The sequence below is a fragment of the Chelonus insularis genome, unplaced genomic scaffold (genome assembly GCF_013357705.1).
Source record: "Chelonus insularis isolate UGA/USDA-ARS -01 unplaced genomic scaffold, ASM1335770v1 scaffold_362_pilon, whole genome shotgun sequence".
In the NCBI taxonomy this organism is placed as follows: Eukaryota; Metazoa; Arthropoda; class Insecta; order Hymenoptera; family Braconidae; genus Chelonus; species Chelonus insularis.
The window spans coordinates 26,871-51,732 of record NW_023276793.1 but is presented as its reverse complement, the minus strand read 5'-3'; the positions used below and the strand labels follow the sequence as shown (position 1 = coordinate 51,732).

The 24,862-nt window shown below is 30.9% G+C and overlaps 6 protein-coding genes across 7 annotated transcripts; 2 read left to right on the top strand and 4 right to left on the bottom strand.

The window, feature by feature from the left end:
• Nucleotides 1–298: 298 nt before the first annotated feature.
• On the top strand, nucleotides 299–3,524 carry Hsl (hormone-sensitive lipase). Its single transcript, XM_035094146.1, has 7 exons — nucleotides 299–961; nucleotides 1,040–1,244; nucleotides 1,340–1,553; nucleotides 1,663–1,853; nucleotides 1,928–2,941; nucleotides 3,020–3,145; nucleotides 3,243–3,524. The coding sequence occupies exons 1-7, from the start codon at nucleotides 555–557 to the stop codon at nucleotides 3,309–3,311; spliced, it is 2,226 nt and encodes a 741-aa protein (XP_034950037.1). The 5' UTR covers nucleotides 299–554; the 3' UTR covers nucleotides 3,312–3,524.
• Nucleotides 3,525–3,712: 188 nt separating this feature from the next.
• On the bottom strand, nucleotides 3,713–5,090 carry san (Probable N-acetyltransferase san). Of its 2 annotated transcripts, none has more exons than XM_035094150.1 (4): nucleotides 4,784–4,994; nucleotides 4,492–4,648; nucleotides 4,239–4,405; nucleotides 3,713–4,127 (listed from the first exon to the last, which is right to left on the bottom strand). In XM_035094150.1, the coding sequence occupies exons 1-4, from the start codon at nucleotides 4,846–4,848 to the stop codon at nucleotides 3,956–3,958; spliced, it is 561 nt and encodes a 186-aa protein (XP_034950041.1). In that variant the 5' UTR covers nucleotides 4,849–4,994; the 3' UTR covers nucleotides 3,713–3,955. The 2 variants fall into 2 exon arrangements, with proteins under 2 accessions (XP_034950041.1, XP_034950040.1); XM_035094149.1 differs by lacking the exon at nucleotides 4,784–4,994 and adding an exon at nucleotides 5,001–5,090 and having other exon boundaries at nucleotides 3,714–4,127.
• Nucleotides 5,091–5,313: 223 nt separating this feature from the next.
• Nucleotides 5,314–8,256, top strand: LOC118073662 (cap-specific mRNA (nucleoside-2'-O-)-methyltransferase 1-like). The gene is made up of 2 exons (XM_035094315.1): nucleotides 5,314–7,608; nucleotides 7,724–8,256. The coding sequence occupies exons 1-2, from the start codon at nucleotides 5,645–5,647 to the stop codon at nucleotides 8,223–8,225; spliced, it is 2,466 nt and encodes an 821-aa protein (XP_034950206.1). The 5' UTR covers nucleotides 5,314–5,644; the 3' UTR covers nucleotides 8,226–8,256.
• A 49-nt stretch (nucleotides 8,257–8,305) lies between these two features.
• Nucleotides 8,306–10,447, bottom strand: LOC118073663 (nudC domain-containing protein 1). The gene is made up of 3 exons (XM_035094316.1): nucleotides 10,260–10,447; nucleotides 9,192–10,173; nucleotides 8,306–8,999 (listed from the first exon to the last, which is right to left on the bottom strand). Exons 1-3 carry the CDS (start codon nucleotides 10,372–10,374, stop codon nucleotides 8,441–8,443), a joined length of 1,656 nt encoding a protein of 551 aa, XP_034950207.1. The 5' UTR covers nucleotides 10,375–10,447; the 3' UTR covers nucleotides 8,306–8,440.
• A 321-nt stretch (nucleotides 10,448–10,768) lies between these two features.
• Naa60 (N-alpha-acetyltransferase 60) lies at nucleotides 10,769–12,374 on the bottom strand. Its single transcript, XM_035094236.1, has 2 exons — nucleotides 11,732–12,374; nucleotides 10,769–11,601 (listed from the first exon to the last, which is right to left on the bottom strand). Exons 1-2 carry the CDS (start codon nucleotides 11,967–11,969, stop codon nucleotides 11,024–11,026), a joined length of 816 nt encoding a protein of 271 aa, XP_034950127.1. The 5' UTR covers nucleotides 11,970–12,374; the 3' UTR covers nucleotides 10,769–11,023.
• A 1,489-nt stretch (nucleotides 12,375–13,863) lies between these two features.
• LOC118073773 (zinc finger protein Xfin-like) lies at nucleotides 13,864–24,525 on the bottom strand. The gene is made up of 4 exons (XM_035094486.1): nucleotides 23,881–24,525; nucleotides 20,765–20,899; nucleotides 20,495–20,702; nucleotides 13,864–19,812 (listed from the first exon to the last, which is right to left on the bottom strand). The coding sequence occupies exons 1-4, from the start codon at nucleotides 24,013–24,015 to the stop codon at nucleotides 14,132–14,134; spliced, it is 6,159 nt and encodes a 2,052-aa protein (XP_034950377.1). The 5' UTR covers nucleotides 24,016–24,525; the 3' UTR covers nucleotides 13,864–14,131.
• Between the last annotated feature and the right edge of the window lie 337 nt (nucleotides 24,526–24,862).

Here is a 24,862-nt window from a genome sequence, read left to right as displayed (position 1 = left end):
AGACGAACACCTGCGATAATGGATGGAAATTTACATTGACCTTTTATGGTCCCGATTGTATTTTATTGAACAGGTATAACATTAGTTTTCTTTCAAACAGGTGCATTGCTAAAATTTTCCCGGTTTTATTACAGTTGAAAAAGAATGTCGAAAGAATTAAATATGCTGCAATAGAAAGAAGATATTTATTATTGTTTTATTGATAAACAAATCAGAGATTTAAATCAAACCGCGTAAAAAATACCATATTGCGGCCTAGAGAGGCGCTGGGGCGATAACACTCACACATGATCTTTCTTAGAGTATACATTTAGAAAATATGTGAGTCATAACAAGGTTTAACTTCGAAATATTGTTTAATTCATTTTTTAAAAATAATTTTAATAGCTGGAGGGCTAGAATTTTTATGAAAAATATATCAAGTTCATGATAATTGTTGTACCATTTTGAAATGTTTTAATCTTTCTTGTTATTATAATACAGTGAGCATAATTTTCGATCGAGTGAAAAAGAAATATATTTGTGAACAAAGTTTATTCTTATAAAAATAATCAATGCCTGATAATTCTACTTTTGATTTGAGTTCAAGTGGTGTAAATTCTACAATTGATATCACACAATCTTCAAATAATGCTGATTTTGACGATAATACACCTTGGGATACTCTTGAACAACTAGCTAATGGCAATTGTTATTATTTTTCAACACACCAAGATGAAAATGGTCTAAGAATATATTCGGCAAGTAATGTCATATTAGATATTTTAAAAGAAATACGTCCACTGTACAAAGAAATATCCCATATTGCACCACAGTTTGATTTTAATGAAAATACTCCCGGCAATGGCTATCGAAGTTTTTTGTCTCTTACTGACAAGTGTATATTACATTCTATTGAAATCTGTCAACAAATATCTTCTTATAAAACATCAGTACTTTTTAGAAAATCACATTACATGAGGTAAACTAATAGAAAGTTATTCGTCTTTATTCTATTTTTTATACATATGCTAAAAATGTATCCATTCAATCGTTTTAGAGAGCTAGAAGCTTGTTCACAATTAATTGCATCATTATGTACTTTTTTAAATCATTTAAAAACACTTTATAATTGGAGTGAGATAACAGATGATGGAAAATTGTCATTGTTTCCATCAGATGAACATAGTCCGGAAGAATTATTAAATCAAGCTGGAAAAGATATCGACCAATATTGCTTTTATGGCAGATGTTTAGGATTCCAGGTAAATTATTGATTGTTTAACATTGAAAGCCTGTTTACTTGACTTATTTTCTTCTGTTTCTATAAAATTTTCAAATTCTTTTTACTCTTAAAAAGTTTGCTGACAGTATCAAATATCTGCTTAAAACAATACTTACATTTATGGCATCATTCAGTGAAGTTTACTATAAAAATGGATCTTTATTGGGTAGATGTACTAATTCTGTAAAATATATGGTAGACCCTGAAGCTCGTGCACGTCGAATTGTTAATATTTCGCAACGAGCTGATATACATTTTTGTAAAACTTTTTGGCTTCTAAATGAAACTGGTAAGAATAAAAAGTTCTTCATGTCTATTAATTTTACTTCTTTATTTAATATATCTTAACTTTTCTATCATTATCTATTTAATAAAATTCACGTATGTATTTTTTATAGAATTAGTCCAATTTGTGCCATTTTTGTTGATTCCTTCTTTGAATATAAATCAAATTATATCAATTCCACCAGAACATCTTACACTTCCTACGGAAGATGGTAAAGAGATAACAATACCAATTCCTAATAGTCATATTGGGAAAAAACCAATACGTGTTAGATTATTAAGTGCCAAACGTAGAATTGGAATGGTAAGTTTAAATTTTTATGTTTTTAGGAGAGTAGTAATTGTTAAATAAAATGTATTCTTAACAACATGTTAAAGGTCGGATCAGCTCGGGTTGCCGGGGAATTATATGGATCTTCAGACACACTTTTGTTTCATTGTCACGGAGGTGGATTTGTAGCACAGAGTTCTAAATGCCATGAAATTTATTTACGACACTGGGCAGTACAATTAGACGTACCTCTGCTGAGTATAGATTATAGTTTAGCTCCAGAGGCACCGTACCCTCGAGCTGTTGAAGAAATTCTTTATTCATATGCTTGGGCGTTAAAACATGCTAATTCACTTCTTGGAAGTACAGCGAAAAAAATTATTTTTATTGGCGATTCAGCTGGAGCTAATCTCAATATGGCTCTTACAACTAAATGTTTTGAATTAAATATAAGGAAACCTGACGGTATTTTTATGGCTTATGTACCAGTTTTAGTTGAATTCATTCCATCTCCAGCTCGGATGCTTGGTTTGACTGATCCAATGTTACCATTTGGTTTTATGATGAGATGTTTAAAAGCATATACACTTGGTAATGCATCGATACCAAAAATTAAAGATACTGTTGAACAAGATTCGACGAAATCAGATACAGAATCATTTGCGGAAGTCAGCGAAAGTGATTTAATAGCTCTTGCTCTTAGCCCTAATGGCGATGAAACTAATGAAAACAAATTGACATCGTTACCGTCAGATTCGACACTTAATTCAGTTAGTTTAGTTGATATTGATCCTGCAACCCAAACAGTCAATAATCAAAGTACATCACAAAATTATATAAATAAATTTGTTAATTTATATAAAAATTTTACTTTTAATAAACCATCTGCAAATAATGGCAATGCTCTTAATAATTATGACAATTCTGATGCTTTAACATCGGCAAGCTTTTTTGGATTGACCTTTAATATGAGAAGTTATGATCAATTAAGAGAGCTTGATGCAGATGATGCTAAAAGTCCATCTGAAGAATTTGTTTTTACAGTTCCACGAGATCCTCTGTTAAGTCCTTATCGGATTTCAGATAATATTCTTAAATTATTACCACCAACGAAAATATTGGTATGTCAGTGTTTACATTATAGTTCTCTTTTACTCTCAGTTTTTTTTACTAATTTATATTATTATTTAAACTTATAGACAACGGATTTAGATCCTTGCTTAGATGATTCAGTAATGTTCGCCCGAAAATTAAGAAATTTGAACGTTGATGTATCTTTAGATATTGTAAAAGGATTGCCTCACGGGTTTTTGAGTTTTTCACTGGTAAGTATAATAATCCATAATTAAATTTTATAATTTATTAAAAATAATTTGTAATTTTCTAAAACAATTAATGACTGTTTTGAAAATACTATTTTAGATGTCCAAAGATGCACATGAAGGATCCGAACTATGCATTAAAAGAATAAAAGAACTAATAGATCTATAATAATGATATAAATGAATGTATAATTGTGCTTATAAATTAATTTATGAATCAATAGTAAAGTAATATTTTTCGAAATTTGTAAATTTGTTCATAGCTATTTCACTAAATATAAGATTACTTGTATGAAATATTATTCACAATTATTTTTTTCTACTGTGTATAAATAATGCTTTATAACACCTAAAAATAATCAACGTTACATTAAAATGTATATGTGCATTAAGTGTAAATGAGATGTAAGGTAATTTTTTAATTTATAAAACCTCTTAAAATGATTACTATACAATATTTTTACTAATTTATTAATTATTTAATAATTGAAAAATCTAAAATTCAGTAATATCCTTTATTGTGCGTAATATTTTTATTTATATGGTTTTGAAATAATTTTAAATTAAATAATAATTTCATTATTGTTCAATTATCATCAGACTGGTATTAATATAATTAATCGTTATAATATTGAAATGTATACTAATTATTGAAATATACAATTCATAATACAATATAGAAACCATTAAGTGATCGTTTTATTTGATAATTTGTACAGTGGATGGAGCAAATAAAAAAATATTAATGGAAAACAAAGAAACAAATAGACATGGATAATAAATATAGTTATTCAGGAAGGATTGGTATAATTTTTACTTATGTGTTTCCTGGTAATCTAAGTTGCCCTGGGGGCGTAATGTTTTTTGTAAAACATGTGCGTCAGCAGGCTCAATTCTTTTATAATAATGCTGTTTTGTTTCAACTATTTCAAAACCAAATTTTTTATAAAAATCAATAGCTCCTTCATTATTCACTTGAACGTGCCTGTAATAATTATCCCAAAGCATAAGAATTTAATGGTATTATAAAGTATATAAAGGTTGATTTTTTCGCCAAATATTCATGAATAATTTTTTTAAATTAAAAAATACTCACAGGAATATAGAGTCAAAGTTACCGTCTTTATGGACATAATTTAAGACATGTTGTACCATAACTGTACCAATTCCAAGTCTTCTATAAGGAGACAAACATCCTAATGTCATTATATACAATCTTCGAGCATTTTCAGAAGTATCTACTCTACAGCAAACTGCTCCAACCTATGATAAATTAACAAGTAGCCAATTATTATAATGACTTCGATATGAAAGCTTAATTAAAAAATTAAACTCTGAAAAATAATTACCACAATATCATTGTAATAAGCTAGCTTGGCTAGCTCTCCAGCCTCCAACACATCCTTATAGAATTTTTCATTGTAAGAAACTGGAAATACAACTTGATTCAATAATTTTAATTGTTTTATATTATGTGGTGTCACATCTCCAAGTTCAATTTTTGCCCTATAAAATAAAGAATGTATATAAACAAAGTTGCTGTTTATTTTTCATTCTTATAGTTACTATTATTCATCGTATTATTATTCAATTTTCAATATTTTACAACATTTAAATAATAAATTAAATAATTAAACGTACGGCATCGCGCGCATGAGGATCTTTAGTGGTGAAAATGTAAAATCATCAACACAATTATTTGACATAAACTACCGAGAAATACAATAAAATTGTGTATTTTTCATTGAACATTTTCATTTATTTGAATAAAATATGATATTTTTAGATTAGCGTCAAATACAAATCTTAAAATGTTTATATTAAAATATTTAACCTATAAATGAGAGACAAGTTTTACCTGGTCATATTATTCAGATGGAAGGAGGCTTCTATATGTTCATATATACACATACATTTCTGAATAGTCACACATTTATATACATACATATATGATTATAGCAAAAAGCAACGACGAATCGGCTGACGTTTATAACTGACACATCTTCCCCTCCCGATTTACTGGCCATTCAAAACTATTCTTAGTTAGTTACAAGAGAATACTAGTACCTGATTGGCTGAAACCATAGGGCATAGAGTGTACTGTGAGGTACCTGCCCGATCCAGGTATAAAAGGGACCGTTTCATGGCGGTCAATCACCAGTCCTCCGTAGACAACTGTCGAGTTAACTTGTTCGTCAGAAAAGTTATTACAAATCTGAAAGTGTAATTCGAGTGAATATTTATTGTATTCAATGAAAATACACAAATTGATAAACTGTGTAATATTATTTGCAACATATACAGAGTATGTATTGAACATACTCAATGTTTAGTTGAATAAAAAATAGTTGGTGTTGTTTGTTACGATTGTGAATAGTGAACAAATTTTGTTTGTTGTTTATTTATAATTGTGACTTGAAAGTGAAAATTTTCAATATCTGAGACTTAATACCACTGATTATTGAAATAGACAAAATCAATTTTGAATTAATTCATTCCACCATGAATTCTTCAAGGTTAAGCACAGATCACAGTGATAGTTCATCACCAACGTATGATGATGGCAAATCATCAAGCTTTAATGATTCGAGTTTTAAGCGCTCATTATCAGAATCTGATGAATCTGACCAATATTCCCCTAAAAGGCCGCATTTCAGTTTTGACAATGAAAAAATTACATTGGAAAATTATGCTGAATCTGAGAAGAGAATTGCTTCAAATATTGGAGAACGATTGATGCAAAAAATGGGATATTCTGAAGGCAAAGGGCTTGGTAAATATGGTCAAGGTCGCTTAAATCCAGTTGAAGCATTTCAACAAAAAGGTCGTCGTGGTTTAGGACATGATAATACTAAACTAGTCGAAGCTAAACTGAAATGGGATCCATCAGCAGAAGTAGTTGGCGTTGAAGAAAATATGTTATGGATTGATTGTCACGAACCTCCATTGACAGCAAATGACGTAGAAACTTGGATGGGCCTAGGACCTCGAAAAGAAACAATTGATGACGAAATAACGTTCTGCGATGCTCAAATTGTAGAACAAGTAGTGAGTTCAAAATCAGTATTTGATAGCTTGGATAAGAATGAAATGCGTCGTGCAAGAACAAGATCTAATCCTTATGAAACAATCCGTGGAGCATTCTTTCTAAATCGTGCTGCTGTGAAAATGGCTAATATTGATAGAGCTTGTGACTTTATGTTTACCCAACCTTCAGTCATGGATAAAAATGAACTTTTATATTTTGCTGACGTTTGTGCTGGTCCTGGTGGTTTCAGTGAATACGTACTTTGGCGCAAAAAATGGGAAGCCAAAGGATTTGGTTTCACTCTTAAGGATTCTAATGATTTCAAATTAGAAGATTTTTATGCTGGACCTCCTGAATCATTTCATACTTTTTATGGACCAAAGAAAGATGGAAATGTGTATGATCCAGAAAATCAACAAGCTTTTCGTAAGTTAATAATGAATCAAACAAGAGGAAGAGGAGTTCATTTTATGATGTCTGATGGTGGTTTTTCCGTTGAAGGACAAGAAAATATTCAAGAAATCTTATCAAAACAGTTATATCTTTGTCAGTGCCTTGTAGCTTTGATGATCGTACGTGATGGTGGACACTTTGTTACTAAACTATTTGACATTTTTACACCATTCAGTGCTGGATTAGTGTATCTTATGTATAGATGCTTTAGACGTGTGTGCATATTCAAACCAAATACTTCGCGACCTGCTAACTCTGAAAGATACTTGATATGCCAAGAAAAATTACCAAATACTGATGATATTATGAATTATCTATTTCAAGCGAATTTAAAGCTTCTCAAAAATAACAAGAATCTTGACGTTATGCAATTGGTTCCAGAAGAAGTTTTACTCAATGATCTCAATTTCATACAATATCTTAGAGATTCTAATTATTCACTTGGTAGCAAACAAGTCGTTGGATTATTGAAAATAGCTGCTTATTGTGAAGATCCATCGCTCTTAGAACATCGACAAGCTCAAATGAGAAAAGAATGTTTGGAACACTGGAAGTTACCTGATCACACTCGTACGAGACCTCGTGATATGAAACCAGAGATCAAATTATCATCTCTCAATATTTATTTCCAAGAAATTGCAAAACAAAAAGGAAAAATATTATCTTTTGATAATCTTGAGGCTACGATATTAAACCCACCTTGTGATTGGTTTTGCATTCCATGTGAATGTCCAGACTACACGAAAGATGACAATATTCCAACATTATACTTCAGCATGGGTGGAACTAAAGTCTACAAATTGACAAGATCGTCGTGGCAACGAGTTGATAGCATTCGATTACCTCCTGATACTTTGATTTATGCTGAAAAAGTGAAAGAATACAGAGGAGAATTCAAAAATCAAAGTAACACTCACGCTCTTCATATCATCGATGCTTGGCTGTTAGGATCTCAAGATATTAGTCAGATGTTTCTACCAGAAAGGTAATTAAAGTTATTTCAATATTCATATCAAAAATTTTGAATTTATATTTTTTTATATTATTTACACCCAAATTAACTAATAATTTGTATCTAATATTTACTTTGAATTTTACAGGCAAAACGCGATAAACAAATTTTGTGAATCACTTTGGTCTCCCAACAATTCATCATTCATGAGAATACGTCCAAAACCAATGTTCTCCCTGGATGATGATTTGAAAAGCAAACTCAACTTGAAACTTCGTACTTTAAAAAATGGAAAAACAGTGAAGGCTTTTCATCCTGGTGAACCACCGTACTCTCAAGAAGCACAAAACAATAATGTAGACAGATTTTTCTTTGTCCCCAACAGTTTGATGTTTTTGAAGAGTACATCACCACCATGGTCATTACATTTGAGCAAGAGGACAGGAGTACATTACTTCTTCAATTCACGGGAGAATATCCAAGTTTACAACGACAGAAGACCTAAGGACGTAGCAGCCCATTTTAGTAAAACTTATGAAAATCGCGTCATATGGTATTGGCAGCAAAATCCAGACTTTAATTTAAATTATCTTTGTCACGAAATTAAACGTAAGTGTGCTTATACTCCAACGGATCGGCTTCCATACTAATATCTTTCATGATAAATTAAGCCTTAATTTGACTTTTAAATGTTTCATTAAATTAATAAGTACTTAGTGATCAATGGAAATGACTGATAATTTAAGTATAAAAGTTAAATGAAACATTGTACATATTATATATTTATGTAAAAAAATCTTTTATATTAAATTTAATGTATGTATTAAGTAATTGTTAGAAAAATTACAAAATTAAATTCATTGTTCTAAATTACTTTCAAGGAGTATAATTTATCTTTTGTTAATATGAAAATATTTTCATTAGTAGCAACAGCGCCCAAAATAGGCTGAGTATCTGATCCCAAGTCAATAATTCTTTGTTTTGCTACACGTTCATTTTTATTAGGTCTTTCATATAAAAAACCATATTTACTATGTTCAATAATAGCAATGTAACTGAAATTAGGCGCTAATAAACAAAATTTTTTGTTATTTTTACTTGCTTCAACATAACCAAAGCCAGGGAAAGTAGTCGTATGAGAAATAGCCCAATCATCTGATCTACTATCTTTTAATTCCCATATGCATGCATCATGATCATATCGTGAGCAAAGTATTTGACATGATTTCGATTTATATCCAAACAAGACTCGATTGCGAGATCCAAATATAGCGAAATTAGTAGTAGTTTGTGTTTTTAAATTAATTCTTTGCAATGTATTATCATTATCTTCTAAATCACATTCCTCTAGCTGTTCAGAATTAAAACCAATAACTGATTGTTCATTGTTACCATCTTGTTGTTCCGTACATAAATGTGAAAGTCTGTAATAAAATTGTATTTTTGTTAGCTAATAAGACTTGTTATTATTTTCTGTTTATAAATATGAAAGCTTGTAATAAAATATGATATTTTTATTAAACTAAAAACTTGTTTTTGTTTTTTTTTTGTGAACCCTAAATGTTAATAATTAATAATTTTATTATATAATAGTTATCTTGGATAATTTAGATTACCTAGAATGAATCTCAGCTGCTAAAGCTTCATTTGGTATACATTCACCATCTGTATCATTGATAATTAATTCATCCCACATTTGGCCACTTTCATGTTTCATCAATTCAATTTTTAATGTCTCTTCTTCAAAATTCCACACTGACGCTTCATGATCAATTCGAAACTTAAAATCTCCTTGAATGATAGTATCATTGTTTACAGTTATGGAAATTTTAATTGGTGAAATAATTATTTTTGGCTTTGCACCTTGATATTTTGTTGGTATTTTAACCCAAACAGTCAATGAATCTTCATCTTGAGACCAAGAGTATTTAGGAATTTTTATAATTGGTTCGTTTATACTTTCTTCCATTTGGATTCCTTTTAATGAATCAAATGTAAATTTGGCCATTTCTTGACTCAATAAATTAATGAAATCTCCATTTGATTCAATATATGCATATTCTATGGCTCCATTAACAATTAACTCTTGTCTTTGTATCAAATGATCTATATCTTTTACCGTATCTTCTTCAATGTTTAGTGAATACAAAACAATAATTAATTTGGATTTCTTTTTTCCATTTTCTTCAATAATGCAACTCATTATTATTGTTAGCAACGACTTTTCTTTTATGTATCGAGAATCTAATAATATTCCTTGTTCAATATCATTAAGTTCTAATGATTTATGTGAACTTTTATTTGGTGATGTTATCATTATTATTAAATTATTGTTAACTCCAGTAAGAACAACAATGTCATCAGAAGCAAATGAAATTGTTGGATTAAACTTGATTGTTTTTTTATCAAATTGTGCTGTAGAAAAAGAGTAAACAAGGTTCAATGTTCCATCCTGTTGTAGTCGAAATACTTGATAATTTTGATCATAAAACCAGCATGATGAATCAAAAGGGTTTTTAAATAAATGATTGTGAAAAGCAAAGATTCTAGTTTCTAACCATGAATCTTGTCCTGGCAACGGCTCTATTCGAAGTAATTCTAGTCAAATAATGCATAGAAAATCATTTTTTTAAATAGATTATTCAATCATATAAAGTTTAAATATTTTTAATAGTTTAACGTACCTATAGGTAATTCTTTTTCATCATCAATTGGAATTAGTTCCGAAGAAAATTGATATTTCTCAAATTGAAGATTTAAAAGTGCTTGATTTGGGCGTAAATCCAAATGTTTCGGCATAATTAATATACTAATAAATCAATTATACTTGGCTAATGTTTACAAAAATAATTCGCTGTAAACTTTAATAATATTTACAACCTATAGGTTGTATACATAAATGCATGTATACATCGGAGATGTCACTTTCATCACGTGTTATTCGATTGGCAGCGCCATTTTTCATCTGAAATTTAAAATACAAATTGAAGCTAATAAACACTTTGTTTTCTACTTAAATAACCCTTTTTCGAATTAAATGACCAATTTGAATAATTGAAAGAAATAATAAAAATGAAATTTAAGTATAATTTGTACATATTTACAATTACATTGGATACAATTCGGTGATTTTATTACAAATCAAATAGAGTATAAAATATAACAAATTACTTATAATTATCCATGACAAGAATTTAATACTTTATTTCTATCATTATAATTATTATTTTTATCAAATTATACTGTGAAATATATAAGTATGATAACGAATGTACATAACATCCTGTTTAATACAATAATTAAAACCATTTGTAAACAATGCGTACATCTTGTTTGACAAATATAATTGACAATAATCACAAATTTATTGTCAATTATATATACATATGCTATGCATATACACTAAATGTCGAGTATTTATTTCATAAAACGACATTTTTTCTTTATATTATCTGTGATAAGAGAGTACTGTGGCTGCCCATAGTAGTCGTTGCCAGATCCATTGTGGTACCCTACACGGACCCAAACTGGCCATAGCATTGACTAAATGACGAATCCAATCCCTAAAACCACGAGGTGCATAACCACCATTTACATACAAAACGTATGTAAAACCATCTCGACATTTACCCTCAATAGAATAATAATAAGGAAGAAAACTGTGAAGTCTAAAATGACATCTTTGGTAAAATGATATGGCGGGAGCATTACTAGAGAGTACATGAAGAAAAACAGCTTTCACAGATGAACGTTCAGGTGCTGTTACATGAGCTAATAATTGCTCCAATAAAAGAGATGCTATTCCATTTCGTCTATAAGTTCTACGTACTCCCAAACTTAAGATATATCCAACTAATGAATCTTTTCCGAGGCTAGAACAAAGTATTCCTTGGTCCTCTTTGTTCAACGTGGCAAATGGCTTAATTTCAGCAACTATTAATCCAATGATTACTCCACCAAAAACAGCAGCTAAGGCGTAGAATCTTGAAGAACTGGTGATGTCTTCGTACCAAGAATAAGGATATTCTATATAAACAATCAAATTCAATGTTAAATATTATTAGAGAACAATATTTACTTAAAACTATGCAAAACTACAAATAATTAATAACATGTATTTAAAGGATTAAACATATAAATATATATATACATATACCTATGGGAAACCAATCTTCACATAAAGCTCGTACTTCCTCCAAGTCTTCAGGACATAGAAATCGAAGTTGAACATCACCAAGAAGACATAGTGGAACAGTTGCTGAAGCTGACGACACATTGTTTTTATAATTGAATGTGTAGTCATGTGGACGGGTATGTTCGAGATTGCCATTGTTATGACAATATTTTTTGTTATTTGGTAAATCAATGGTATATCTTTCAAAAGATACAGTCATTTTATCGACACTATTGTTACATATCTAATTTGTTTTCTCATTTTTTTCGTATCCGTTCATTTTTCATCTTGAATTTAGTTCATTGAATATTAAATAATTCATGTATATATAATATATATATTAAATTTATGAAGAAATAAATCTCACGCTACATTAGAATTGTATTTTTTAATTGTTTTGAAACAAAGGTGAAATTCCACATTTTTCTGGCACATGTGTGTATGTTGATCGTTTCTTTTATTCTTTTTTGTGTCTCACGTAAACATCATGATCTTGTACAATAAATTATTGATACAAATTTGAAGGTTGTTTCATAAACAACTGAAATTCACTCAATTATACAACTTTTTCTGAAATGTTTTGGAAACTAATGTATAGTATAATTTATTAACGAAAAAAACTTCGGATTTCTTCGGAAACAGCTGTTTTGATACAAGTTTGTGCGCATGCCTGAAATTTGGAGTAAAATAATAGTAGAGGGGGTCCATGAACTAATAAATCCATTGTTGATATAATAGTTTTTTAACTGTAGTTGTTGATATATACGAATCTTTTGTAAACACGTGAAATATTTCGAGTAAAGTAAAAATTAAATTAAAATTATATGAAAATCATAACAAAATATTTTTAATGATAATCTTTAAAAATGATTTCTTCTTCTGAATTAATTGCAACGTTAAAAAAAAAAATATTATCATTAACATATCATTAATTGGTAAATAAACATTTGATTAAAAAAAATAAATCGAAAGCAAAAAAAATTTAATTAAATAATTAATTGGAAATATTAGATATTTATTTGAAAAGTTCATTCACAGTATAACAACTATAGTTTCAGCTTTTTTTTTCTTTATAGCATTATTTTATTTTTTTTTTTTAATTTTAATTGAATATCATTTTAATCGTGATTTCTTTTTTATTTAGGAAATATATACTTTAATTCTTTTTACACATGACGTAATAAATCACTTATTACAATATGAATCATTCTCATTTTATTAAAATCTAACAAATAATTTAAATATCGAAGAACAACTTATAATAATTTAATTTATTATTTATTTCATTGGTAGAAATATAACATGACTATGTATATTTTTAGGTATAATTTTTATTTATTGAATCGTTTTTGTCGGTTGCATTTTCTGTTCAAACAATAACTTATGAAACCTTATGATGTAATTTGTATTTTTTTTAATGAAATGATAGTTTTTTATAATATACTATATAATTTTAATAATTCCCTCTATGTCATTAATTTTATAATTATACTACAATATTTACATTCCTTATAAATCAGTGTGCTTACAATTATAAGAAAATACACAATCAATTCGTAAATTTAACATTTTTAAAGAGAAAAAATAAAGTCAACTTTATATTTTCTCAAGACAGCCATCAAATCGCTTCCAATTTTATTTGTTTTTTCTTTTAAATATTTACTAATTGTAAAAATCTTGTAAAGTAAAATTTAATTGATTTTATAAAAAAATTTATTATTATTATTATGAAAAAGTCATAAAGCAAATATAATATCTTAAAAGAGAAATGAGGATGTTTTTTTAACTTTGGAATGAATGAGGTGTAATAAATAATATATTGACTTCAGCGTAATTATTGTACGCTTTAGTCTAAAAATAATATTAATAATTAATCATAGTAATACAAATAATAAAGAAATTATATTAATCATATTTATAATCTAAATTTCAACAAGAAATGACTGTCTTCGATGAAATAATTACAAAAATGAAACAAAAAAATATAAAATATTTTCTGAAGGATCAATGATTAAATTTCTCATAGATTTATTAAAACTTATCTTATTTTTTAAAAAAACCGAATTTTTTTTTTAAATCAATAATTCAGAATCAATGATATTTATTTGGATTATTTTTTTATTTGGGTTATTTTTGTTTTTTTTTGTCCTTTATCTTTTGCTGTTTTGTTTTTACTTACTTATAAATACAATGCCCAAGTGAAATTTTCGTTAAACCCATTTTTATAATTTATGTTTACCCAATAATTTTTGCAATATACACTTTTTTCTCTTAAATTCTACTGTACATATTTTTATTTTTTAATGGGATAAAAAAAGTTTTAAAATCTTTTTTTCAATGTCATTATTACTATAAAAACAAGATTCACAAAAATTTCATCAACTACGTCCTTGACACATCATTTTTGGCACTCAAATTAATCTCCAAATCACTATCGTTAATTTCTTCATCTGTATGTTTATCATTATCATTTTCATACTGAATTTCCATTTCTTGATCATCTTTGTCCATATCCATTTCAACTTCTTGACTTTCAAGTTCTTGTCCATCGTCATAATTTTCCCCATCATTCTCATCTTGATAAATAAAACCTGTGACCTCTTGTATGGAATCTTCGTTATCCACTTCCGCAACACTTTGTTGAATCAATATTTCATTTCCTTCAACGTCAAGTCCTTCAACCATCAAAACTGTTCCATCTAAATCATCGAGTTGCATGTCATTGTCTCCTTCACCAGCATCAATATCTTCTTCATACATTTCATCACCAACATCTTCATCATCTCTCAAGTTTTCTTCCTGTTCAGACATCTTCATTAATGAAGAATCCCCATTACTCTGTTCAATTTGTAATCTACTATCATCATCTTCCATTTCCGTATCCTTTCCTTCACCTTCCGACTCTACTAATTCATCTACAACACTTGCATTCGATTTAACAGTTAATGAGTCCTCATAATAATCCATTGTATTTGAATTCATTGATAAAATTTCCTTTTCTGTATTTTCTACACCGTCTAGCTCAGGGATTTCTTCTTCATTTTCTTCTTCAATATTTGGTGATTTTTCAGAGTTTAATTGATGATTTGAATCATCGTCAGCCTTATCTTTTCTCTCTTCACCTTCATCCGAAATAACTATAGGCATTATAGGACTTAATATTGGTGGCCCATCATCATCTTCATAATCATAATCTTCTTTTTCACTTCTATGACTTTCTTTCTCTTTTTCATTATGATTATTACTATTATCATCGTCTTCTTCTTCTTCTTCATTTTCTTCATTATCATTGTTCTTCGAAACATTATCATTTTCTGATTTTTCCATGTCTTTATTTTCCACAATTGTAGTTAAATCTCGACCAGTAGTTTCATCTTCAACTTCAGATTCATTCATCTCTTGTTCTTCACTATCTGTCTGACAATTTCTTTCTTCAATAGTTCTGCTGTCAGTTCGAGATTCTCCTTCATTTTCGCCTTCAGTAGCGCTCCCATTAGTACTATCTTCAGAATCTTCGGAGTGATCAGTATCATTACTGTGTTCTTCTCCATTCTCTGAAGCATCCTCAACTTCAGAATCGAATTCTACTTCTTCACCTTCTCCGAGTAACGAAGCACTATCTCCAATTAAACTACCCTTATCTTCATCGCCTTCAAGCTTAACATCTTCTGGATCTATACTCTGCTCTTCAAACTCTTCACCTCGTCGTTTTATTACACAGTTAGCCACATGTTGCTTTAATTTTTCCTCAGAATCGAAACTTGCTGCACACTTCTGACACCAGATGTGCTCATTATTGTTAATATGAATACTCATATGAAGCAACAACTTGCTCCGAGCATTGTGATATCTTCCACAAGTTTTGCAGGTGAAATTATTACCTTCACATGACAAAAGTGCTTCATGTGCTTCTTTAAGATGTTGCGAAAGTCCTTTATATGTTGTACAAAGCTTTAAACAGACTCCACATGTTACTGCAGCTTCTGCTCGATGAAAACGAATTAAATGTTGCCATAAATGTTTTTTAGCTGGCCATTGTTTACCACAAACCTCACAGGCACACACTGTATTTGTTGATTCGTCATAGACCTTTCTTGAATCTTTTCTATAGCATTTAATACCTTGAGACATTTTCATATGAGACAATGGCATCAAATTTGGTACCGGTTTTTGACCCGACAGCTGTAAGTTTATTCCCTCAAACAAGTTAAAATCCGGTATATTCAAATTCTCATTTAAAATGGAATCTAACGGCTCTTTCTTGATTTGATTATTATTTTTTAAGTGTGATTCAAGTATTGAAGTATTATAATTAGTTAATTGATCATCTCGTAATGAATTTTTTCTTGTACATACATTGATATGATTCCAAAATAATGTTTTTGTACAAAACTGCTTTTTACAATTTTTACATTCAAAATTTTCTCGATTTCTCATCTTTCTCTTTGCATTATTTAATTTAGATTTTTTAAACATTTTTTCTGGATCTGTATTATGAATAGTTCGATAATGTTCAGCTAAAGTATCACAATTTAAAAATATTTCTGGACAAATTTCACAATCGTAAGTATCGTGAGGAGATCGTTTTCTTTTAGAAGATTTGATACGAGGCATATCATCGTAAAGACCATCTTCGTATTCTATATCTTCAGGTTCTTCTTTAATTGTAATAGTTGATTGTTCATTATCATCAACTTTCCCTGATAAATCCATGTGATTTTCGAAACCAGCAAGTTGATCTTTAGGAACATTGTGAACATGTTCATAATGATGTTTTATGTCTGTATCTGTTATGAAAACTGCTAAACATTGTTTACATGTTCTGAAAACTTTCCCATGACATTTTTTAGTGTGGTCAAAAGCTTTCCATTTAGATGCATATTGTTTTCCACAAACTTGACAAGTGTTTGGCTTTAAAAGAATGCCCGGATGAACGTTTTCTACATGACTCTTTAAGTCTTGAGGATCTTTCATAGGAATCAAGCAGACTCCACAAGAAACTCCAATCTCATTTCGATGTAATGATAAAATATGCATTTTTAATTTAAGTTTATTTTCGACTGTATCACCACAAAAATCGCAAACATTAGGAGAATTATGATATTTATGATCTTTTTTATGAGATTCCAAATCTTCCTTAGTCCTAAATAATTTCTTACAATTATTATGATCACAAGTAAGATCTGGATGGTTCATATGATTAACTCGATTATGAGTCATAATTCCAAGCTTCGAAGTAATAGTTTCATTACATAAATGGCACGTATAACTACTGTGATGATTTTCAATATGTTTTTGAAGACTTGCACGATCTTTAAAAATTCTTTCACATGCTCGACAACGTGTTAAAAGTGCTCCTGGATCTTTTCTATAATTTTGACAGCCTTTCATGTGACGTCTAAGTAAATAACGTTTGTGAAAAGCTTTATTGCACTTTTCACAATGATGAACAGCTTCTTCTTCATTATTAGGTAATTTATAATTGGCGTCTTTTAATGTTTGTTTAGTGTCAGGCTCATATCGATGTATCTTGGCAATATGCGCAGCTAAATGATCTTTAGATGCGCTTGTTTTCATACAGTATCTACAAGTAACATCTTTATGTCCTTTGTGGACTCTATTAACGTGTTTCCATAGGTGTGACGTGCGTCCATAACATTTGTTACATAAATCGCAAGGAAACAAACCGTGAGTCATTCTTCGATGATGACAAAGATCTTCCCAACTGGTAAATACCATGTCTGTACAAAGTTCACACGTCAAATCAACTTCTGGATTTGATTCTAAGTGTGCTGGTTCATTTGCTGATTCGCTCATGCCATTATATCCTTCAGCTTCCAATCCATGAATCTTTCTGTGCCGTGACATTTTAGATTTATTTGAATAAGGACGTCCACAAATATCACAGCTAAAATCACCATTCGTTAATGGCCAATGCTTGGTTTTAACATGGTTACTGAGTTGTATCACATCAGGGAATACTTTTAGACATACTCCACATATTAATGGAACTGTATCCGAATGAACACCCATTACATGTTTCCAATAATCAACCCGGCTACCCCAAAGTTTCCCACAAATTTCACAAGTATTAGGAGACACACCTTGAATCATATGATGTTGAGCATGTTCATTCTTCAGAGACTTTGTAGCAAAAATCTTTCCACAATCTTCACGCTCGCATCTTATCAAAGGTTCTTCACTATGAACGCTACTCACATGAAGCCAACGTTCCCATTTGCTTGGATGTGAACTACCGCAAAGTTCACAAACAAAGAAAAGATGATATTGGGCTTTATTACCATTCGGATTGACTCCGGAGCCATTGGAATTATTGAAATCGTTGTTTAAAGATATTGGTTCGGATTTGTGTGCGTTTCGTTGATGACGAATAAGATGATCTTCATTAGGAAATGATTTGTAGCATATAAAACAGTCAACTTTTTCACCATCTTCAGCATCAAAATCACCTTGTTCATGACCTTCATTGCTGTTGATGTTTTCGTTGTAATAATTGCTATTAAGTTGGACAAAAGCAGCTGGATCGTAACTTGGGTCTACGTTGTGAATAGAAACATGAGTCATTAATTTTTTCCTTGAGTCATGCTGTCTTCCGCAAATAGTGCAACTGTATCTCCGTTGTTCCGAGACTAGCAACTTTGATCCTCCATGATACATATTTACATGATTTAATAATTGTTCATTATCTGGACAAATTTTTAAGCAAACTCCACAAGCAAATGCTGCATATTCTTTGTGTGTGGCGCGAATATGAAGCCATAATGATGCACGATCGTTAAAATCACGCGTACATATTTCGCAAACAAAAACAGTTTCAATTTCAATCATATTATCATGACCACTCACTCCTTCTTCATCATTTTCACGAGATTCTGGAGAAAAGGAAGATTCAGACGGTTCTCTTTTAATTTTGAGTTCGTCTCTACTATGTTTAGCATTCAATTGAGCCATCACTGTCTTTTTTAAACACTTATCACTGTCAACGATTGGCACAGGATCAACACCATGAGAAGACAATATATGTCGGCTTAAGGAAGACTTTAGGACAAAATCTTTCTCACAAAGAATGCAGATGTAAGGTTTATCCCCTTCATGGCTCATTTCATGTTCTTTCAATACTTCTATTGAGGTAAATGACTGCGGACATGTCTCGCAAAACCATCGTTTTTGTCCATCACCTTCATTATTATCAACTCTTAATGATTTATACGCATTTCTTCCATCAGCATCTCGCTTTGAACTTTCTCCTCTTGTTAAGGCTTGTTTTAAAATAGTTAATTGTGGATTTTTAGATAATTTTGCTTCAGCATTTCTATAATCTTTACTATCTTCATCAGAATCTACACTAGATGCCTCAGAAGTATCCATAAGACTTTTTCCCTTTTGTAGAACTGGTTGAATATTTGATTTTGATGTTTCTTTGAGACGATCTCCAAGGCATATTCGACTATGTTTATTTAAATCAGTAATGTTAGTATACATTTTAGGACATGTTTTACATTGATATCGTGTATCTTGTTGAATATAAGGAACTGTAGTCTCTGGAGGAGGTGGTAAACCTGTATGTCTAGATTTAATGTGCTCTTCTAAGTTAGTTCGAGTTGAATAAATTCTTGAACAATATCTACATGTTACAGCCGGATGACCCCGATGTGTCGTTGATACATGTCCCCACCTATGTTTAGCAGTAGAGTACGATTTGTTACAGAGATCACATTGGTAAGGACGTTTGTATGATGTATGATCGTCTGTGATGACTTTCTCGCCTATCACGTCACCTGCACCTACGTGAATTCTCGCGTGAAGGGATAGGTGTCCTTTTGAACTGAACGCCTTATTACACAATGAACATACATAGACTTCATGTTGCTCTGATGTATGTTGGAAGACACTAGATGATTGAGAGTTAACTTGTAAAAGATTTCCATCTGTTTCTTCCGGATCTTCAGTGACCATCGGTGGCATTTCTAGAAAGTCACTTGGATTCGTCTCCATATCCATCTCGTACTCATCTGATTTTCTGTCCTCTCCATCATCCAATCCTACATTAATTATAATTGTTAATATTATTTTATATATATTATTATTTGTACAGCTACATTTACAGTCATACTCAAAAATATTTATATGACCTTTATTGTTATATTATTTGAAAGAGAATATAACACTTTTTGTTGAATTTAATATATTAACTAAGCAACACAAAAATAATCTTCTAAATAAATGAATGTACATGAAAGTTTACTTAATAATAATTTTTTCATGACTAAATCCAATATAAAATACCAGTACTTCAAAGAGTATAGCTTATATTTGACCTTTTAAGATTTAATGAATATTTTTTTTTTACCCAAAAATTTATTATGTCACAGATTAAGACTTTTATTCATTGTAAATGCTCAGAAGTCATAAAAACAATTTCTATGAGACTTAACTATTGTTAAAATAAAAATATTGCTTTTAATATTGAAAAATTTTGAAGTTTATTGAATTAATATTCATTTGATTCAAGTTGTATCAATGATGAATAATCTTCAACTAATAGCTCAACTTAAGAAAAGCTCAATTAACGTTTAACAAAGTATATGTCACGAAGTTATTATTCGTTTATTTATAAAACAAAGATATTCAATACTGAATTTGAATAACTCCGTTCAGTTGGTTTTGATTGATACTGTAAGAAGTGTAATATAATAATGATAAATAATGAAGGATAAGTATTACCTTCATCAGTACCACTGTGTTCAAGAATCTCTTCAATTTCTTGATCTGCCTCACCATCTGAATTAAGTCTTGGTGGTGTGCCTAATGCAGCATTTGGATTCACTATTGGTGCTTCAGGTATCAAGATTGGCATTTTTTCCTTTTCTTTAAGCAATTCTGAACGTAATTCAGAATGCTTTTCCATGTCATTATAAGTACCACCATTTGACTAAAAATAAATGAATAAAATAAAAATAAGACGAAACATTCTTATATTTTTTTCATACATACTGGTGCCTTTGGTGGAAGAGATCTTTCAAGTAATGCTACAGCATTAACACATGCCGTTCTAAAGTCATAAAAATTCTCAAGATTGTACATGCATCTGTAGCATAAACACTTGGGAAGTCTATCATCTTCAGCAATCTGAAAAAAAATTTTTTTACTGTTAATTACAAACATTTGTAATGATGTTGTATTCTATAGATATGATATGATATAAGATGTCTTTAAAAAAAGATTAATGAATTACGAAAGCTTAAAAAAATCATTAGGGAATATATTTCAGGTTCGTTTTACTCATGAGTCAGCTTTCCAACTTTCTTTCTCAAGAGTCCAATTAGCAAACAAAGATAAGAAGACATTTTCTGTACTCTTTCTTCTGTTAATCATCTTTTAGGTAAGCTTTTCCTGTAACTCCTTCTCAACATTGACGTTGTGATCCTGTTAAAATCAGCGTGAAATACATCATAAGGTTGATGTGAATAAGAGCCTTATGAAGAGTGTGTCCAGATAATGGCAGATAAATTTAGGTCATTCCTTTTCTCCCTGCGTAAATTTCAAGTCTCAGGTATAAGACGACGAGTAGGGTAAGTGGCACAGGTATAAGACTGCCAGTTGAGGCTCTTCGTTCTTTCTCTCTCTCCATTTTTTTTCTCGTGCTCTCTCTCTCTTTTTCTCTTAAGGCTTTGAGAAGCTACTAAAGCGTCGAGGACGATCGTCAACGTCAGCAGAATGGAGGTAGGCGTGATGAGGAGCATGAGGAGTAGTAGAATATAGTTGGTGGTAGTAGTGGTAACGTTATGGTTTGTGTAGTTACGACGAAACGGACGACGTTTCTCAGTGGACCCTTGTGCCGTGAAGATGCGGGGGACCCACGCAACGCAACCGGGGTCGAGAGAAGCAACTGGAGGTGGTGGGAAGTCGGTAGTGCCTGGTGATGGGCGACACTGCTTCGCGAAAGACGCAGAGAGACAAAGAGGAGAGGGGAAAAAAGACGGGCGGATGCAGGCTGAACGACAACACAACCCAGGCACCAGAGAATGGATACTACGACTAACCGCATCCGATCAGACCTGGTAAAATGCTCGTGTTAACAGAAGCATTATCGCTCTGATAAAAAACGTTTTTTATCCTTTAGATTACTTTTAAATATGTCAAAGTACCAGTTTTTATTATTAAAATATATTAAAATACAATTATTATTCATTCTTAAACTCATTTAAGGACAATTCGTTATCGTAGAATATGTAAAATATCTTGTTATGTTTCCAAAATATTATCTTTTATATTTTTAAATTATTTTCATAGCTATTATTTTAACTAAATACTATTTATTTATCAACTTAACCTATTCTCAACAAAATATGAAAGAGTCCGAAAAAAATACTATAATTATTTTTTCTAATAAACTTGTTGGCAGTTTGAGAAGTTTATGCTCACCACAATAATTATTTAATTAATTAATAATATCACAATGATATAAACCTTTTAATAGATCTAACGGCCTTGAATGTCTTTGTTTACATCATCAGGAAGAAAATTGGATAATAAAAAACTATCAAGATGATGATGTTGATTGTAGCAATACTAGAAGATGTTACTGAAGAGTAGACACTTGTTGGGGCATTAAGTTATGTTACGTGGACCGGGTGTTCAAGAACTCTATGTTTAAGAACTATACCATACCGGAAAATGAATTGACCCAATGGCTTGTTGGATAAGATATTTAACAACATTCAGGGACGCTGAAGAGTGAGATAGTCTTGAAACAGTCGACAAAGCTGGCTCTCCTGCCTCTCAAGGATGTGGATCGATATTAGACACGAAAGACGAGTTCTCAAAGTTTTCTTTCCTTTCTTCGATCACATCCAATTGTGTCTTCATGAATAGTCTCAAACGCTCGACAATTTTCTACTTATTTCACTACTATTCGAGATATTTAATATATCCAAATTGTGATCGTAAATTTAATCCTTGTTATTACACTTCTATTTTATTCATTTTCTTAACTAATGATGATTGTGTATTGATGTATAAGTTTTAAAATATATTTCAATCATCATATTATTATTATTATTTTCAAAATAATCTAAATTACTTGAGATGATTGTAACTGATGACTTTATCACTGTTTTCAAATCATCAATGATTTTAGGTCAATAATATTTTCAAGAACAAAAATATTTTATGTATTTAAATGAACCAGATGAAATATTAATATTTAATAATTTTTTATATATATCTAAATTGTTCAAAATGATAAAGATAAAATGATAGGTTATAAATAATGATTTAAATTAAAGTCCTGGGATGTTGACAATTCTAAATACTTGGTAGGACGTTGCTTATGATCTATTTCACGAGTTACAAGTAATCAACGTGAGTAACAACTTTATCTTTGTCAATAAAAGAGTCGATGAGAAAAAATCGAAGATTGGAGATTAAAAAATGTCATTGGAATGCGAAATGTTCATTTTGCACTGTTATTAAATAAAATTCTCGAAAAGAAATTATTTCATGATAAAAAAGGTTTTTAATTAAATAAAATCGAATTTGTTTGAATTTTTAGAATATGTAAAAAAACGCCATGTCATTAGGTAAGAAATAATTGAATAAATAAATGACGAAAAAAAAAATAAATAACGAAGTGATTGTCACGTGTCGTATAAATAAATGAAAAGATAATCATGTTCCTGATTGAAGACGCCAGGGCCCAGGAGCGTTGTAGGCGCAACAAAATGTCGCCTGATCTTCTTCAGAATGTGCGACATCGCAGTTGACCTTCGAGGGACATCTCTCGTCATTTTGAGAGCTCGTCGAAGCAATCGGCGACCTCGCTCTCTCGATAGTGCGTTTCAGGCTCCTCCTCATCCTGTTGGTTCCCCCCAAGTAACTCACCATGTCCTCGAAGTAGTTGTGAACACTACAGAACGGATTGTCGAGAATTCGAAAGTCCAAGGTGGGCACCAGCGACACGAACGCTCTCGCGAGAACGAGGACGAGGACGTAACGTCAATGTTGATGATGATGACGATGATATGACGCACGAGGGAGTGGAAATGATGGATGCAAGAGATATAGAATCGTAGGTTGGTGGTAGTGATTGATATGAGTAAGAAACTTACCTTGAATGGTAGACAAGTCTGAATCTTGTCCACTAGCTGACGATTTTTCCCTTCCTGGCCGAATATGTCCATTTTTACAGCGTCATATGAAGCACACAGCCTACAAAGTTCGTCGTAACGTTCCCTCGACTCCATCTTCTTGATGTCCGGCCAACCAAACCCACTTGTGAAGCTCTGTATACGCTTGTCCGTGTGGGAGGGACAATTTTCTTCGTCTTTATCACCGAGAACGTCCGAAACTCACACACTGACCGTCAGGCAACGACTGGTCTCTTCCTCGTGGAAACTAACTCGTGTCGAGACAACTACTTCCACCACCGCCTTCGTATGAATCTTGCTTCGCCACCGTTGCTCTGCTGCCAACCCTAGAGGCACGGCCTCCTCGACTGCCTCGGTCATCACATCCTCCGATATTTTCTCGAGCTTACGACGCGATTCCACTCACTTCGTTGCTATACCTTCTTCTGTCACTAATTATCTTGTTAATCACAGATTTTTATTCTTCACACTCTTATGTCGTCAACTTTGCCCGAGGCCTCCTTATCGCACCAAGAACACACACCTCTCGTAACCGTTTATTCACGTCCAACGGACGCTCTTTGATATTTCATGCCGCAATTCACAACTACGGAACACCCGGGCGCCGCCATCTTGTACACAGACCACTTGTTCATGTCTCCCACTTTATTTCCATTTCAGTCTCCTTTTATTGGTTGCTCCGTTTATATTTCCATCAAATAGTATTAGATTTTTAAGAGCGGCAGTTTTTAAATTTTAACAAATTTCAACTATATTTTTTATTTAAATAAATTAAAGTTTTATAAATCTAAAATGTATATTTTTCTAACGTAGTTAAAATCTTTGATAATTTCAGTTATAATGTTTATGTTATATAGTTCAAAGTTACCTTTTATAGAAAAAATATTTTAGTATTCATAACGAACAATATTTGTTATACATCTTTTAATAATTTTCCTTTAAT

What these genes read in the sequence shown, in the direction of transcription:
- Hsl (XM_035094146.1), top strand. Translation starts at nt 555, where the DNA reads ATGCCTGATAATTCTACTTTTGATTTGAGTTCAAGTGGTGTAAATTCT. An exon ending in TACCACCAACGAAAATATTG is followed by an intron (nt 2,942 to 3,019) that starts GTATGTCAGTGT and finishes TTAAACTTATAG; the next exon opens with ACAACGGATTTAGATCCTTG. An exon ending in GGTTTTTGAGTTTTTCACTG is followed by an intron (nt 3,146 to 3,242) that starts GTAAGTATAATA and finishes ATACTATTTTAG; the next exon opens with ATGTCCAAAGATGCACATGA.
- san (XM_035094149.1), bottom strand. Translation starts at nt 5,089, where the DNA reads ATGTATGTATATAAATGTGTGACTATTCAGAAATGTATGTGTATATAT. An exon ending in CATCTGAATAATATGACCAG is followed by an intron (nt 4,649 to 5,000) that starts GTAAAACTTGTC and finishes TTTATTTTATAG; the next exon opens with GGCAAAAATTGAACTTGGAG. An exon ending in AACTTTGACTCTATATTCCT is followed by an intron (nt 4,128 to 4,238) that starts GTGAGTATTTTT and finishes TAATTATTACAG; the next exon opens with GCACGTTCAAGTGAATAATG.
- LOC118073662 (XM_035094315.1), top strand. Translation starts at nt 5,645, where the DNA reads ATGAATTCTTCAAGGTTAAGCACAGATCACAGTGATAGTTCATCACCA. An exon ending in CAGATGTTTCTACCAGAAAG is followed by an intron (nt 7,609 to 7,723) that starts GTAATTAAAGTT and finishes TGAATTTTACAG; the next exon opens with GCAAAACGCGATAAACAAAT.
- LOC118073663 (XM_035094316.1), bottom strand. Translation starts at nt 10,374, where the DNA reads ATGCCGAAACATTTGGATTTACGCCCAAATCAAGCACTTTTAAATCTT. An exon ending in TGAAAAAGAATTACCTATAG is followed by an intron (nt 10,174 to 10,259) that starts GTACGTTAAACT and finishes TTATTTGACTAG; the next exon opens with AATTACTTCGAATAGAGCCG. An exon ending in GCAGCTGAGATTCATTCTAG is followed by an intron (nt 9,000 to 9,191) that starts GTAATCTAAATT and finishes ATTTTATTACAG; the next exon opens with ACTTTCACATTTATGTACGG.
- Naa60 (XM_035094236.1), bottom strand. Translation starts at nt 11,969, where the DNA reads ATGACTGTATCTTTTGAAAGATATACCATTGATTTACCAAATAACAAA. An exon ending in TGAAGATTGGTTTCCCATAG is followed by an intron (nt 11,602 to 11,731) that starts GTATATGTATAT and finishes TTGTTTATATAG; the next exon opens with AATATCCTTATTCTTGGTAC.
- LOC118073773 (XM_035094486.1), bottom strand. Translation starts at nt 24,015, where the DNA reads ATGGAGTCGAGGGAACGTTACGACGAACTTTGTAGGCTGTGTGCTTCA. An exon ending in CTCTTCCACCAAAGGCACCA is followed by an intron (nt 20,703 to 20,764) that starts GTATGTATGAAA and finishes ATTTATTTTTAG; the next exon opens with TCAAATGGTGGTACTTATAA. An exon ending in ACACAGTGGTACTGATGAAG is followed by an intron (nt 19,813 to 20,494) that starts GTAATACTTATC and finishes TAATTAATGTAG; the next exon opens with GATTGGATGATGGAGAGGAC.